Source organism: Catharus ustulatus, chromosome 1 (genome assembly GCF_009819885.2).
Source record: "Catharus ustulatus isolate bCatUst1 chromosome 1, bCatUst1.pri.v2, whole genome shotgun sequence".
In the NCBI taxonomy this organism is placed as follows: domain Eukaryota; kingdom Metazoa; phylum Chordata; class Aves; order Passeriformes; family Turdidae; genus Catharus; species Catharus ustulatus.
Genome location: NC_046221.1, coordinates 88,246,906 through 88,263,065, shown reverse-complemented (window position 1 = coordinate 88,263,065; position 16,160 = coordinate 88,246,906). Strand labels below are relative to the sequence as shown.

At 53.8% G+C, this 16,160-nt stretch overlaps 1 protein-coding gene across 2 annotated transcripts; it reads right to left on the bottom strand.

The window, feature by feature from the left end:
- Positions 1 to 417: 417 nt before the first annotated feature.
- Positions 418 to 13,647, bottom strand: LOC117009069 (myosin-6). Of its 2 annotated transcripts, none has more exons than XM_033083253.1 (38): positions 13,447 to 13,647; positions 12,794 to 12,937; positions 12,070 to 12,226; positions 11,874 to 11,901; positions 11,669 to 11,777; positions 11,495 to 11,587; positions 11,315 to 11,378; positions 10,679 to 10,777; positions 10,432 to 10,535; positions 9,589 to 9,727; positions 9,235 to 9,503; positions 8,789 to 8,959; positions 8,352 to 8,661; positions 8,174 to 8,247; positions 7,950 to 8,037; positions 7,755 to 7,872; positions 7,550 to 7,673; positions 7,231 to 7,367; positions 7,016 to 7,142; positions 6,779 to 6,907; positions 6,449 to 6,691; positions 6,040 to 6,216; positions 5,798 to 5,943; positions 5,626 to 5,716; positions 4,977 to 5,366; positions 4,761 to 4,887; positions 4,538 to 4,656; positions 3,939 to 4,135; positions 3,548 to 3,731; positions 3,318 to 3,483; positions 3,118 to 3,242; positions 2,727 to 3,035; positions 2,444 to 2,647; positions 2,114 to 2,239; positions 1,733 to 2,008; positions 1,196 to 1,291; positions 521 to 655; positions 418 to 438 (listed from the first exon to the last, which is right to left on the bottom strand). In XM_033083253.1, the coding sequence occupies exons 1-38, from the start codon at positions 13,645 to 13,647 to the stop codon at positions 418 to 420; spliced, it is 5,817 nt and encodes a 1,938-aa protein (XP_032939144.1). The 2 variants fall into 2 exon arrangements, with proteins under 2 accessions (XP_032939144.1, XP_032939151.1); XM_033083260.1 differs by having other exon boundaries at positions 418 to 435.
- Between the last annotated feature and the right edge of the window lie 2,513 nt (positions 13,648 to 16,160).

Below are 16,160 nucleotides of genomic sequence, written 5' to 3'. Positions count from 1 at the left end.
AGCCATGTCCTCATACCTTCCCTAATCTTCCTTTTGTTGCTAATATCTGTAGAAGCTCTTGTTGTCCTTTCCAGATTCAATTCCACGGGGACTTTGGCCTTCTTCATTGCATCCCTGAATACTCTGACAATGCTCCTATAATACTCCCACATAACCTGTCCTTTTTTCCACATCCCATGAATTTCTTCTTCATAAATTTCAGATTTACTAGAAACTTGCATGGGCTCCATCCATATTACAGGTGCCATAAAATGGAGTAACTCCACCCTCCCAACACAAACCAAACCCCACAAAAACTGCTGCTGCTCAATGCTTTTTATTTGCTGACCAAGCTTCGGGGTCTAGGGGGAATTGGGCACATGGAAGTCTAAGTGGGACAGCTGCGAGTTCAGGTAGGATACTTGAGGATCCATGGCTTTACTCTTCATTGAGTCCCTTCTGATGGAGGAGAAAAATGGGGCTGTTGGGGGGCAGCCATGGGGTGGCCCATGAGGCAGCTGTGGGCAGGGGAAAGTCCCACCTTGGTTCCAATGTCACGGCTCTTGGCCCGCAGCTTGTTGACCTGGGATTCAGCGATGTCGGCACGCTCCTCTGCCTCATCCAGCTCATGCTGTGCCTTGCGGAACTTGGCCAGGTTGGTGTTGGCCTGCTCCTCCTGAGGGGGCAGGGACACCAGTGAGGTTCCCACACAGCTCTCTCTGGCCTCCTGCCACCCCACCTGCTCTCCATACATCTGACTTACTTATTGCTCCATCTAGCCCTCAACAGAAGCACCTGTTTCTTCAGGCATCCCATTTTCAAACCACCAAAACCATCTACTCATCCATCCATCCATCCATCCATCCATCCATCCATCCATCCATCCATCCATCCATCAAATCTTCCACCTATGTAAACTTCAAGCCATCCTTCCTTCCTTCCTTCCTTCCTTCCTTCCTTCCTTCCTTCCTTCCTTCCTTCCTTCCTTCCTGCCTTCCTGCCTTCCTGCCTTCCTGCCTTCCTGCCTTCCTGCCTTCCTTCCCACATTCAGCCATCATCTCTCAATCCCATCACCAACCCCACCCTCCTCATCCCCTAAAACCCCACCCCTTGACCACCCCAAAGTCCCCTGCTGCTCCCCACATCCTCTCCCACATCCTAAGCCCACTGTCTCCTGTTGGAGGGGTGATCAAACAGCTGCCCGCCTAATACTCACCGCCTCCTCTGCCTGTCGCTTGTAGGCCTTGACCTTCAGCTGGAGCTTGTCCACGAGGTCCTGGAGCCGGAGCATATTTTTACGGTCCTCCTCCGTCTGTAGGGTGAGACACAAGTGGATCATGACCTGACCTTACCTGCTCTTTGAATCACCATCCAAGCTACAAGGGTCAGGAGACAGTTAATTATATTCTTGGGGAATGAAGTGGGGCTTCTCAAGATCTGTGGGGTGGCCTCAGCTCTGGGAGCAGGAAGTGGGATGTCTTCTTGGCACCTGAGATCCCACATGAGGTTGTAGATCATGCAAAGACCCCTGTGGATGCTGGGACACCGAGAAGTGGCCTGAGTGGCTCATGACCCAGACCTTGTTCTGGGTCCCACTACAGTATCAGACATACACACAGTAGGTGGTCTGGTATGGCCAGCTTATGCCTCTCTGGCCACCAAATAAGCCATATTCTAGGTCATGTACGGCATGATATATGAGGCCCTGTGGCCAAGGGGCAGTAGTTCACCTGGGCCAGCCCAGGAGCCCCACCTGGTAGCTGAGCTCCTTAACGCGACGCTCAGACTTGCGGAGACCCTTAATGCTCTCAGCATTGCGTTTCTGCTCAGCCTCCAGCTCATTCTCCAGCTCCCGCACACGAGCCTCCAGCTTCTGCAGCTGCTTCTTGCCCCCTTTCAGGGCCAACTGCTCAGCCTCATCCAATCTCATCTGCAGGTCCTTGATGGTCTGCTCCATGTTCTTCTTCATCCGCTCCAGATGCGCGCTGGTATCCTGCTCCTTCTTCAGCTCCTCTGCCATCATGGCCGCCTGCCCAAGGAGAGAAGCAAGCAGAGAAGGAGGAGGACCAAAGCATGCTCTCCATCACCTTCTAGGGGAAGGTGTCCTACATGTTGGTCCCACCATGGCACTCACATCAGTGATGGCTTTCTTGGCCTTCTCCTCAGCATTCCTGCACTCCTGGATGGCCTCTTCCACCTCTGTCTGCAGCTGGGAGATGTCAGCCTCCATCTTCTTCTTCTGATTGATGAGGCTGGTGTTCTAGAGTTAGAGGAGAGGATCTCAGGAGGTGTCTGTTGAACTGCTGACTCATCCTTCTCTAACCCCCTCAGTACTTAATTCTGCCCCAGCTCCCTGCCAGCTCTCCAGGCTCAAAGGATCTAGAGATCTTGATGACTCAACCCATTAGAAGCCCACACACATGGATGGAGGTGACTCTCTCCTTGAAGGTCTGTGAGGTCTCACCTGTGAATGGAGGAGCTGGACCCTCTCACTGGCCTCAATCAGCTCCTGCTCAGCCAACTTGCGGGCCCTCTCAGTCTGTTCCACAACTGCCTGCATCTCCTCCAGCTCTGACTGAAGGAGGTTGTTTCTCCTCTCCACGATGGCAATATTCTCCTTCAGGTCCTCATTGGCTCTTACCACATCATCGAGCTGCAGTTGGGTGTCCTGTTGAGATAAACAGGATGGACATCAGCCAGCAGCTCCAAGGGGCTAAGAAGACTTCCTTAGAGGTGGGTGATCCTACCTTGAGGTGAGCCTGAGCTCCTTTCAGGTGGGACTGAGCCTCAGCAGCCACACGGTTGGCATGGCTGAGCTGAATCTCCATCTCATTGAGGTCACCCTCCATCTTCTTCTTCAGCCTCAGGGCCTCGTTGCGGCTCCGGGTCTCGGCGTCCAGTGATGTCTGCAGTGAGTCCACCACCCTCAGGTGGTTGCGCTTGGCCTGCTCCATCTCCTCATCCTTCTCGGCCAGCTTGCGCTCATAGTCTGCCTTGACCTGGTTGAACTCCAGCTGGGCCCTCAGGATCTTTCCCTCCTCATGCTCCAAAGAGGCCTGGTGGAGACAGAGAGAAATTAGAAGGCCACACAAAAGACTAGGTCAAATTAGTGCCTCATGGGGATGTGACTTGGCTCACCTCAGCCTCTTCCAGTGCAGCTTGGAGCTCCAGTTTCTCAGCATCCAGCTGCTTGCGGACCTTCTCCAGTTCATGGATGGTCTTGTGGCTGCCACCCAGCTGCTCCGTCAGGTCCGAGATCTCCTCTACTCGGATAAGATCTCATCAGACTTGGAAAGTGATGGAGAACAAGCTGGGCAGGGGGAATGCCATGGTCTCACCTTGAAGATTCTTGTTCTCCCTTTTGAAGGTCTCCAGGTGCTCAAGTGACTCCTCATAAGCATTCTTCAGCTTGAAGAGCTCAGTGCTGAGGGACCTGGCCTCTTTTTGCGATGCATCCAGCTCCATCTGTGACTCTTCAAACTTCTGCTTCCACTCAGACAAGATCTGGAACAAAGCAAGGGATCACCCTCTGTCCCTGTGTCTCCCATCTGCTCCTGTGTCCTCCTACCTTGTCAAAGTTCCTCTGCTTCTTGTCCAATGCAGCAGCTGCTGCATTTGACCGCTCTACATCTGCCATCAGGTCTTCAATCTCATTCTGCAGCCGGTGCTTGGTTTTCTCCAGGGAAGAACACTTGGCATTGACCGCCTCCACTGCTTCCTCAGCCTCCTGCAGCCGCTGGGCCAGCTTCTTCCTGCCATGGGAGAAAACCTGGCTGAGGTGACCCATGGACCAAATGGGTCAACTCAAACCTTCTTCCACCCACTGGTTGGCTGAGGCTCTGCTCTGGATCCCCTCTACCATCTCCAGATTCCTATACATTCTCCAGATCCTTGTACTGTGGAAAAGTCTCCACTCTCCTCTGCCCCATAGAAGTTCCCTTCATGGGGAGATGACTCACTTGGCCTCCTCCAGCTCCTCAGTGCGCTGGATGGCATCTGTCTCATACTTGGTCCTCCACTGTGCCACCTCAGAATTGGCCTTGGAGAGTGAGCGCTGGAGCTCAGCTTTGGCCTCTGTCTCCTCCTCATACTGCTCCCTCAGAAGGTCACAGTCATGGCGGGCTGACTGGAGGGCATGGGCCAGTGCATTCTTGGCCTGGGAGGAGAGGCAAGGAGAAGGTGAACTTGAGCTATGTGTAGGTCCTCAAACTCAGTAAGCACTGATATTTCTCAGCCAAATCATCTCTAGATCATCCCAAACAAATTTTGCACATCTAGACCCTGAGAGATCTAAAGGTGGCTATCTCTAGTCTGGCCCACTTTGACTTCTCCTCGTCCAACCACCCACAGGTCAACCCAGCTGACTCAGAACTGATCTGCTCAGCACAACCTCTCAGCTGTTAGACCAATGCAACCCAACTCAACCACTCTTAGATGCAACCACCCCACTGAAACTGGCCTGAACTTGACTTTCATTTGGTGCTACCACCATGAGGGTGAAGGACACCTTGTCTTGCAGCCCTCCTGGAAACCTTATCAGCCATCCCACAAACCTCACCTTCATCTCCTCCTCCAGCTGCCTCTTCAAGTCCTCCATCTGCTGGGTGTATGACTGCTTGCCCCTAGTTAATTGAGATATAAGGGCCTCCTTTTCCTCCAGCTGACGTGACAGCTCTCCTGCAGAGGTAGGGTAGGTTTTCAAGGGTGTGGCAGGGATGGAAGATGTGGGGCAGGGGCTGAGGATGTGGGGTGGGGGGGCTATGGTGGATCAGGGTTCCCACCATTCTCAGTCTGCAGCTTGGCCCGTTGGGTGCTGGTGTCATTAAGGACCCGTTGTGTCTCCTCCAGCTTGGCCCGGTGTTCAGCTGCCTGGTCCTCCATGGTGCGGGAGACCTTCTCCATGCCCACCTTGGAGGAGGAAAGTATGGAGGGAAGGAATGAAGCAGGAGAATGATGCCCATGGTGGAGATAAGATGTCCACCTTGGCCTCCTTCTACCTTGGCCTTTATCAGTTGCTCCATGTTGGAGCTGAGGTCATCCAGCTCTAGCTTGAGCTCACTCTTCTCCTTCTCAAGCTTCTGCTTGACACGCTGTAAGTTGTCAATCTGTTCACTGAGCTCGGCCACACTGTCAGCGTGCTTCTTGCGCAGTGCAGCAGCCGTGGCCTCGTGCTGCAGTGTGGCCTCCTCCAGATCCCGCCGCATCTTCTGGAACTCTGCCTCGCGCTTCTTGTTGAGCTCAATCTGCACTGATGTGACACCACCTGCTTCCTCCAGCCGCTCACTGATCTCCTCCAGCTCCCGTGACAGGTCTGAGCGCAGCTTCTCCACCTTGGCTCTGCCTGTCCTCTCTGCTTCCAACTCCTCCTCGAGCTCCTCGATCCGCGCCTGTGCTCCAGGGATTGAGTTGCTGTCAGCAGACTTGGCTCCACCCAACTCTTCCACTCAACTCAACCAATTGAGCTCTTTTCAACCCAACTCACCCCAATAAGCTGAAAACTCTTCAGCCCATACCAGACATCTGAACATTTGTCAACCAACTGGAAACTCCTAAACTCAGTCTAACCAGATAGAGACTCTTCACCTCAACCCAACCAGCTAGAGGCTCTCCAGTCCAGCCCAAATAAGCAGAAAATAGATCCCTCACCTGCAGCTCTTTCAGCTTTTTCTGGAGCTGCAGAGCCAGAGCCTGCTCATCCTCAATCTTGCTGTTCTGCTGGTTGATCTCAAACTCCTTCCTGCAAATGAAAGCAGTTAATAGTGAAGTCCCTGCTCTTGCCCCTGACCAGTTTAGACTGGGGAAAGAGGTCCATCTTTACTTCTTAAGCTTCTCCTCCAGCTGCTGCTTGTCATTCTCTAGGTCCATGATGTTCTCCTGGGTCAGCTTCAAGTCACCTTCCAGCTTCCTTTTGGCACGTTCCAGGTCCATACGGACCTTCTTCTCCTGTTCCAGGGAGCCTTCAAGCTGTGTGGAAACATGGAAATGGGGAGAAACCTCTGTTTTCCATCATATCTGCCCTGGAAAGCTCCTCAGCATTACCCATGATGGGACCACACTCACGTCATCCACTTGCTGTTCCATCTTGACTTTGGCTTTTGTCAGGGTGTTGACTTTGTCTTCCTCTGCCTGCAGATCATCCAGCGTCTGCTGGTGAGATTCTTGTAGGGCCTTCTTTTCCTTCGTTAGCTTGGCAATGGTTTCATCCAGCCCAGCCATCTCCTCTGTGAGGTTCTTGACCTGAAGGAGAAGAAACACTAGGCCTCCAGCTTGGTACTCTGGTAGAGCAAAGTTGGGTGACACTACTGATGTACTTGGCCAATTAAGCCATTGCGGTTGTAGAGAACCCAAAGGATGTTGAGTCTTCATGTAGCCCAGATCAACTAGCCTTGAATCTCCTCAACCCAACACAACCAGGTTGTGTTGACCCAAATCCCCTCAACTTACGGTCAAGGCCGCTCTTTACTCTCACCTTGTTCTCAGTGGCATGTTTCTCTTTCTCCACCTTGGCCAGAGTCAGCTCTAGATCATCAATATCCTTTTTCAGCTCTGAACACTCATCCTCCAGCTTTCTCTTCCTAGCTGTCAGCTCTGCATTCATTTCTTCCTCATCCTCCAGTCGCTCTGTCAGCTCCTTCACCTTGGCCTCCAGCTGGATTTTGTTCTTGATAAGCTGGTCACAGCGCTCCTCAGCATCATTGAGGTTGTCCTGCTCCTGTATTGGAGTGGTAGGTGAAATAGAGTGACCCTGGAGAGGTGCTGGTCACCCCTCAACATGATTCTAGGGGGCAGTCTCACTCACAGCCTGCACTTGGAGCTGAAGGTCATTCTTCTCCTGCAGCATGGAGACCATCTTCTCCTCCAGCTCTTTGCGCCGGGTCTCTGACTTCTCCAGGGCCTCCTTCAGTCGCCCGAACTCTTCCTTCATGTTCTGAAGCAAAGCCCAGGAGACTAGTAGCTACATCCAATCCCCTCCATCTATCAGCCCCACCCAACCTATTTTGAATTCCAAGCTGTCCGCCTCACCACCTCCTCCCACCTGCATCTCCTTTTCTGTCTCAGCACTCTTCAACAAGGGCTTGATCTTGAAGTAGAGCTTCATCCACGGCCAGTTCTTCACTCCCATGAAGGCCCTGATGTTCCACTGGATCACCAGCAGTGAGTCCCTAGAATGGTGACACAGATATCACTACACCACAAATCTGGTGACCCAGCAGAGGACCCTTCTCAAGGAGAAAACCGTTCCCCTCTCACCGGCGCTCCAGGATCTTCTTGAACTCAATGCGCATGAGCTGCCCTCGGGCCTGAGCCTGGATGCGGGTGATAATGCGGGAGAGGCGCTCATCCCGCATCTCCTCTAAAAGTCCCAGCAGCCCAGCTTTGAAGAAGACCTGATGGAGGAAGGAGGCAAGTGAGAGGGTGGATTGCTTGGGAAGGGTTTGTGGATGGGTTGTTGGGGGAATGAAGCAATGTATGTTGGGATGGATAGGCAGTTGGACACATCAGTGGTGTGACCATGGGGTCCACATGACCCCACAGGTGCTAGGATGATGGAGACACCATGTGCCCTTACCTTGGTGTGTCCAAATTTGTACTGGTTGTGGTCGATGTCAATGGATCCCAGGAGCTTTTCAGCACCCTTGCGACTGTCAATGAACTGCCCCTCAGGGATAGCAGCAGGGTTCAGGATGCGGTACCTGGTGACCAGAGAGGACATGAAAACCCTGAGGTCAGCCCCAGTCAGGTTGTCCACCATCTACCCATATCTCTGTGCCTACCTCTGACGGAAGTCCCCATAAAGGATGCGGTTGGGGAAGCCCTTGCGGCAGATGCGGATGCCCTCTAGCACCCCGTTGCAGCGCAGCTGATGCATTACCAAGGGATTGTCCATCACACCTGGCAGTGGGTTAGAGGGGTGGTGTCAGCCACGAGCCACACCCGCCACCCTCTTCCCCGCCCTCAGCTTTGCTCACCCGGCTCCTTCCGCTCATTGGGGATGATGCAGCGGACAAAGTGAGGATGAGTAGTCTTGAGGTTGGCCATCAGCTTGTTGAGGTTCTCCTGTTGAGGAGGGAGGAAGGAAGATGCTGAATAATGAGAGAGCGAGAGAGGGTCTGTGGGTCTGAAGGGGTGATCCACCACTCAGGAGGTGGTACTCCTACTGCCCCACAGTGGGTCTGCTATGTAGGTCCCTCACCCGATGCAGGGCAGAGACAGTCTGAAAGGAGGAACCTTTCTTCTTAGCTCCTTTCCCCTTCCCTCCATCAGCACCTGGAGAGAAGAGGGATAGGGTAACACAGATAAGAGGATGAATAATGGACAGTATTCTTCTCCATCAACTCATTCTTCCATCACCCCACCATCCATTCACCCACCAGCATCTGTCCCAGCATAGTTGGAGAAGAGGTTGGCCAAGAGCTTCAGGGCTGATTTCTGATAGAGCCCCACCACTGTCTCATTGAGTGGGTCCTTGTTCTTCTGCAGCCATCCAATGATGTTGTAGTCCACTGTGCCAGCATAGTGGACAAGAGAGAAATGGGCCTCTGGCTTCCCCTTGACATTCCGTGGCTTCCCAAAGTTGGCCGACTTGCCCAGGTGATTGTCAAAGAGCTTGGCCTTGAAGGTCATATCTGAGGCTTTGGGAAACATGCACTCCTCCTCCAGGATGGACATGATCCCCATGGGCTAGGAAGAAAAATGGTGATGGAGGACATCAAGCACAACCCAGCTGACCAGCTTTGGGGTCCCCCACTGAAAGGGCCCTTTCCCAGAAGTCCCTTCACCCCTCACAAGACCCTGGGGGAGGTGGTACCTTCTCAATGAGGTCAATGCAGGCCTGGAGGTCCATGCCAAAGTCAATGAACTCCCACTCAATGCCCTCCTTCTTGTATTCCTCCTGCTCCAGCACGAACATGTGGTGGTTGAAAAACTGCTGCAGCTTCTCATTAGTGAAGTTGATGCAGAGCTGCTCGAAGCTGTTGAACTGGGGAAGGAGACATGAGATGGTCAATGGGGTTAACTGGATCAACTCAATACCCAAAAGAATGCCTGATGAGACCCATAGGTGAACCTGAGCCCCAGCTGGGTCAACAGAATGCCCAGTAGTATCAATGAGGTCAACTCAACACCCAAGAAGGCCCAAAGAGGTCGGGTTTCCAGAAGAGCTCAACATAAAGCTTCAGAAGATCATCTCAACACCCAACTGGATCAACCCCACCCCTAAGAGGACAAATACCCTGTCACCCCCTCAGTCCTCACATCAAAGATCTCAAATCCAGCAATGTCCAGCACACCAATGAAGTACTGCCTTGGCTGCTTGGTGTCCAGAGAGTTGTTGATCCTCACCACCATCCAGTTGAACATCTTCTCATATACAGCCTTGGCCAAGGCCCCAATGGAGTAGTATACCTGCTGGACATTCTGCCCCTTGGTGACATATTCATTGCCCACCTTCACCCGGGGGTGACACAACCCCTTGAGAAGGTCAGCTGAGTTCAGCCCCATCAAGTAGGCTGACTTGTCAGCATCTGCAGAATGTCAAGAAGAAGGCATGCTGTGAGATTTCACCTAATCTGGTCACCCCAAGACCGATGTTATCTTGTACGCACTCACCTTCAGTACCGTCTGGTTCTGCCTGTTCTTCCCGTTGTTTCTGCTTGAACTTCATGTTGCCAAAGTGCATGATGGCGCCCGTCAGCTTGTAGACACCAGCCTTCTCCTCAGCTGTGAAGCCCAGGACATCAAAAGCGCTCTGGGTAGTAGATAGGGTGGGGTGGGAGAGGGCCATGCCACCAGCCGTCATCATGGCTCTCTGCTGGCCACCGTTTGTGTCCCTCTTCCCTTCCAGCTCATCAACTCCTTCATCTATATGTAGACTCATCCACCCAAGTACTCACTCATTGAGAATTCACCCATCAATCCATCCATCTGAGGAGTCAAATATCCATGGATCTGTCTGGCCATCCATCCGTAGATCCATCCATCCATCTGAGGACTACATCCATTCACCTATCCATGGACTCTTCTAACCATGGATCCAACCATCCAATCATCCATCCATCCATCCATGCATCCATCCATCGACTCATCCATTTATGGAGTCATTGATCCATGGGCTCATCCATTCACTATTAACTCCATCAATTCATCCATGGATTCATCCAAGTGTTTGAGGACTTGTTCACGCATGACACATCTGTCCACCTAAGTATTCCCGCACCTGTTTTTATCTCCACCCACAACCTCCTCCACCCCCTGTGTCCTGTCCTACCTTCTGTCCCTTACCCCACATCATCCCACTTCACCAATCCACCATCTTCTACCCTTCCTCCTCCCCCTCTCATCCCTATGTTGCTTCTCTCCTCCACCCATCCATCTTCTACTATCTCAACCATCCACCTGGAACTTCACCTTCAATTCATCATGGGGATTTCCACCAGCCCACCCACCACTTACGTCAGTTGCCAACAGCTCTTCAGAGTCATCGATGGAGGCCACAGTCACCTCTCCTTGGGAGACATAACTGTAGTCATAGGGGTTGTTTGTGATGAGAAGCATCTCTGCTCCGTGGACCCAGGATAGAGAAAAAAAACTGAGCATTTGCACTGGCTAAACAGCCCCAAATCATCCTCAGCTGCCCCTGGAAGGAGCATAGAATTGGAGGAGAGGAAGTAGAAGATTCGTGGTCAAGCACCCTACTCACCCAGCAGCTCTGGCTTCTTGTTGGAGAGGATCTGGTAAAAGATGTGATAGTTCCTCTCAGCCTTCAGTTGGAAAATGACACGGGACTTCTCCAGGAGGTCTGAGATGGGTATGGAGAGAAGGAGAATGGAGGTTGGCATGAGGAGATGGATTGAGATATGGAGAGATGGATGGTAGGATGAGGAGATGGAAAAGGAGGGGTATCTGGATGGTGGGATGAGGAGATGGAGGGAAGAAGAGATGAAAATGGAAGGTCAGATGGATAATGGGATGAGACGATGGATCCATCAACCATGAAGAAAGATAAAGGGATAGACTTGGGTGGAGGGGAGGCAGTCAAGGAGGGATAGAGGTAGACACAAGGAGATGGAGGGACAAAGGACTGGAGATGGAGGGTCAGGTGGATGGTGGGATAAGGAGATGGAGATGAAGAGGTGACTGGATGAAGGGAGGGAGAGAGATATGTATGGATGAACAGAGTTCCTGGATGGATGGATGGATGGATGGATGGATGGATGCAGGATCCATACATGGATGAGTCCTAGGATGGATGAACAAATTCATGGATAGATAAGTCCAAGGATGGATGGATGAATGACTGCAAGACATCCTCTCATTGGGCTCTCATCCCACTTACAGGTCTCAATGTCAGCTGATGCCAACTTCCCAGTGGCCCCGAAATGGATCCGGATGAACTTCCCCTGGGAAGGCAGTGGGAGGAGGTGGCTGCCTTCATGCAGCAGATCCCATACCATAGACCCTGTCCCACAAACAACCCCACAGACCCTTCCTCACAGAACCCATCCCCATCACTCACAAATCGGGATGAGTTGTCATTTCGGAGGGTCTTGGCATTGCCAAAGGCCTCCAGGGCAGGGTTGGCCTGGATGATCTGGTCCTCCAGGGTGCCCTGGATGGGGTGGGACAATGCTGTGTGTGGACACCGCTGGGGTACACTCTCTGCCAAGGGTACATGAACTGAAGCACTCACCTTGCTGCTATTGGTCACCTCCTTCTTGCGGTCACCAATGGCAGCAATGCTGGCAAAGTATTGGATGACCCTCTTGGTGTTGACTGTCTTCCCCGCCCCGGATTCTCCGCTGGGAGGGCAACAGTGAGATATTGGATAACATCCTGCTGTGTCCTTCATCCCACCCCACTGCTATGGTGTAGGGTTGGACAAAGCAGGGCCTTACGTGATGAGGATGGACTGGTTCTCTCGGTCTGCCAAGAAAAGAGAGGAGTCAGGTAGGATGAAGTTGGGAAACATGCTTGGGATTTTGGGGTTGAGGCTGAGGTTATCCATTGTCCCAAGTGAGAACCAGTTCTAAGTCAGGAGCCGTTTTTTGGAGTGGGGTCTTCTAGTTTGAGATCCTCATAGGACATCCTTACCTGTCAACATGCTCTGGTAGGCATTGTCAGAGATGGAGAAGATGTGGGGTGGAGCTTCACTCCGCTTCTTTCCCCGGTAGGCAGCCACCACCTCAGCATTGTAGACGGGCAACCACTTGTAGGGGTTGACAGTCACACAGAAGAGCCCTGAGTAAGTCTGAACAAAAAGGCAGGTGAGTCAGAGCCAGGACGTGCCACCCCACCAGGTGGGGACATCCTAGGTCTAGTAGCCCAAGGGATGTGGTGACAGAATGTCCTGATTTTGGTTGTTCGAAAAGGGGCTGGAGAAGGGACATCTTGCGTCTGGGTGGCATACAACATGCAGAGATGGGATATCTCAAGTGTCAGTGGCCCAAGGGGTCTGGGGATGGGACATATTATGTCCCATCAATGGGGCTGTTGAAGTGACAGGATCTGGATGGCCAAAGGGGTCAGGGGATGCAACATCTCAGGTCTTGGTGGCTGAGGCAGTCTAAAAATGGGCTATCTTGGGTCTGGATGGCCCAAGGGAGCTGGAGAAGGGCCACCAGGTTCTAGGTGTCCCAAAGCCCATGAAAAAACCACACCAGGTTTTAGGTGGCCCACAGACTCTCTGGAAAGCCCATCTGGTTCTAGGTATCCCAAGAGCTTTAAGGAAGCATTTCTAGTTTCCATCCACCCCATAGGATGTGGGGAAAGCCCCGCCTACTTCCCAGGTGCTCCAGGGGCTTGTGGAAAGGCTCACATAGATCAACCAAGAGGCATAGCGCTCCTTGAGGTTGTAGAGAACAGCAGGCTCATGAAGGAAGGTCAGCATTGCCATGTCCTCGATCTTGTCAAATTTGGGGGGGTTCTGCTGGTGAATGTCAGTTTCCTTCACTGTCACGGTCTGGGGGGAAGGAGGAGACATGGGGATGGGGGTTGGGAAGTGTCCATAGCTTCAGGAGTGCCTCATGGGGTAGGGGGGTGCTCATTGGTAGGATTTCTTCCATGTTTGGGAGGGGTCTCCTATGGGTTGGAGGGGTACCCCCCATCAGTTGGGAATCTTCAATGGGTCAGGGCCCCTACCACTATCAGCCTGTTTTTTCCCTCCTCCATTTGCTCCCCCCACAAACCTTCAACTCTGCTCCCTCCTTTAACCCCTCCCCTATTAATTTCATCCCACTAATCGCTCTGTCCTTAACTCTTCACCCCACTACTTCCCACCAACCCCTCACCCCCCATGATGCTCAACCCCCCGCTTCTTTCCTCCACCAGTCACCCCCTATTACCTCCACCTGCCATCAACCCTTCCCATCCTTAACCCTTCTTTACACTATCCCCTCACCCCTATTAATCCTTTGTCCCACGTGGTTCCTTGCCCCCCTCCCTCACCCCCTCTACCCCCCAGTTGCCCACCTCTCCCAGCTCAGTCTGGACAGTGGCCTCCCCTCCTTGCCGTCCTGTCACCCGCCCCCGAACGAACTCCTCCCGGGGGTGGGGGACGAAGCACTCGCTGCGGGGGTCGAAGGGTCTGGTCTGCGCTGCCAGCCGCTCCCGCTCCCCTGGCCGCAGGAAGGGGGCTGCTGCCCCCAGCGCTGCCAGCACTGCATCTGCCATCCTGCTCCACACAGACAGGAACCCTGCATCACCTGGGGGGCTGTGAGGCTGTGGCCACAGGGTCTCACCCTTTCTTTCATGGCCCCACACAACCCCATTGGCCAGAGCCCATTGCCATGCTTGGGCCCCTATAGCCTATGGCAGACCCCTAAGGCTGTGCAGAGCCAGACACAGAGCTTCGTAGCTGTGCACAGCCCCATGCATGGGTCCCTATAGATGTGCAGGGAGCCCTATAGCCCTCTGCACACCCACGTCATCCTGCACTGCCCCATGCACCCACTCCTTTAGTGATTCAGGGACTCCCTGCAGGGACCCCTATAGCCATCAAAGGACCCCTAATAGTGATGTACAGGACCTCATACTTGTGTATGGCCTCATGCACAGAATCCTATAGCCATTCATGACCCCATATATTGAGCCCTGTGCAGTGCACAGACCCCTCTACAGCTGTAGGCTGACCCCTATAGTCATACAGGGACCCCAATACCCATGCACAGCCCCATGTACAGACTCCTGTATTGATGCAGGCACCTCCACAACCAGGGACCACCTGGAGTGATGCATGGACCCCTGCAACACAAAGATCCCTAGAGGCACACAGATACCCCCATAGTGATTCAGGCACCCCTACGGTGATGCACAGAGACCCACAGCAGTGCAGGAACCCCTGTAACAATGCAGGGAACCTTAGAATCCTGAACACCCCCACATGCAGACCCCAATAGCAAAGCATGGATCCCCTGAAGTGATGTGCAGACCCTATAGCAACACATACACACTATAACAGCATAGCCGCACCCCCCAAAGCAGCCATCCCCATGCTGCCCCACATCATCACCCTCACCTGGAGTCTGTGGATCTAGCAGGTAAGATGAAAGAAGCTGGAAGAAGATGTGGAGGGTGAGTAGGGTTACACCCCGTGCTCCCTATAGACCCTCTTTACCCCACAGACCCCTTTATGCCCCATAGATCACTTTACCACATAGGACCCCTGGGTGCCCCATAGACCATCAGTGTCCCCTAGATTGCTGTGCCCCCCACAGATCTCTTTCCCCCACGGTTTCCCTCAGAACTTCTTAGGTCCTCTGTGCCTCATAACCCCATGTGTACCCTGCAGGTCCCCACATCCCAGAGAACTCCTGTGCCCCCTGTGCCCCAGATCCCCCACAGATTCCTGTGCCCCATAGATCCCCATATGTCCCATGACCCTCCTGTGCACCCCATAGCCCCCCATATCCTCCCTCTTTGCTTCATATCCCACATTCCCACTACGTCCCCCACCCTCTCCCTCTCTGCCCCACGCCGACACCTATGCCAGTCCTGCAGCACCAAGGCCTTTATAGACCATCATGGGATGGGGAGGGGAGGAGCATTCCTGGGGAGGGGGTGGCTGATAAGGGAGAAGGAGGGGGGCACTTCCCCCCCGCTTCCCCAGCCACAAGGTGGCATCTCTCCAGTGACCCTGGCATCCAGGACCCACATAAGCACCCCACAGGATGATCTATGGGGCAGAGCTATAGGGGCGAGCAAGGGCTGTCCAGACCCCTTGTAGGAGGTGGGATGAGGGGTGGGCTAGGGGTCCTGGATGCCGGGGTCTGTTGTGTAGGAGGTGTCTATGGATCGCAGGCATCTGGATCCCTTGTGTGTGTCGGCAATCTATAGGGACCAGGGTGCTTAGGTGGGATTTGTGATGGTTCTGTGGGTCTCAAATGCCTGGGTTCTTTGTGCACAGAGGCGATCTATGGGGCTAGAACTCCGGGAGCCGTTGTTAAGGGAGTGCCTATGGGGCCCGGACGCCTGGGTCCCTGGCCAATGTCCTGTCACCCACGGGGCGGTGACAGCTCTACCCTGCCAGGTCTATATTGGGACACGGCCGGAGTGGGGAGGGGGGGGAGATTGTTATCTCGTCCCCCCAGTGAGGCGCCGTGGGGCCAGCAGGGGTCTGACAGACGGAGGGGGTCTGGCAGCAGTCCCCGAACACCGTGTCCACTTTGTCATCGAGGAGGTGACAAGTGTTCCCGCGAGGTGACACATTCCCGCGGGCGGGGAGGTCCCCACCTCCCCATTGTGCCCCGTAGATCCCACTTTCCTGCCCCACACACCATTTCCTCTGCCCCACAGAGCCCTTATAAAACCCCATAACTGCTCCATAGAGCCACGGAGAGTCTCCACAGAGTCTTTTTAGAGCCCCATAGACTCCACACAGGGCGCCATAGAGACATTCCCCCACCCTTGCTCGGCCCGGGTTTGGCGGGGGAGGGGAGCCGCCTGGAGCCGGGGTCCCTGGGGTCCATCAGGCGGCGCCGCCAGGACCGGGAGGGACGGGGCGACAGATGGAGGGGGGAAGGGAGGGTGAGGGGGGAAGGGGTGGGGGGACGGAGGAGATGAGAGGGAGGGACAGGCAGGAGACAGAGGGACGGTGAGATATAGAGAGCATACAAGGACCAGGGGGACATGGAGGAGGTAGAAGGACTGTGGGAGATGGAGGACACATGGCTGGTGGCCAAGAGGTG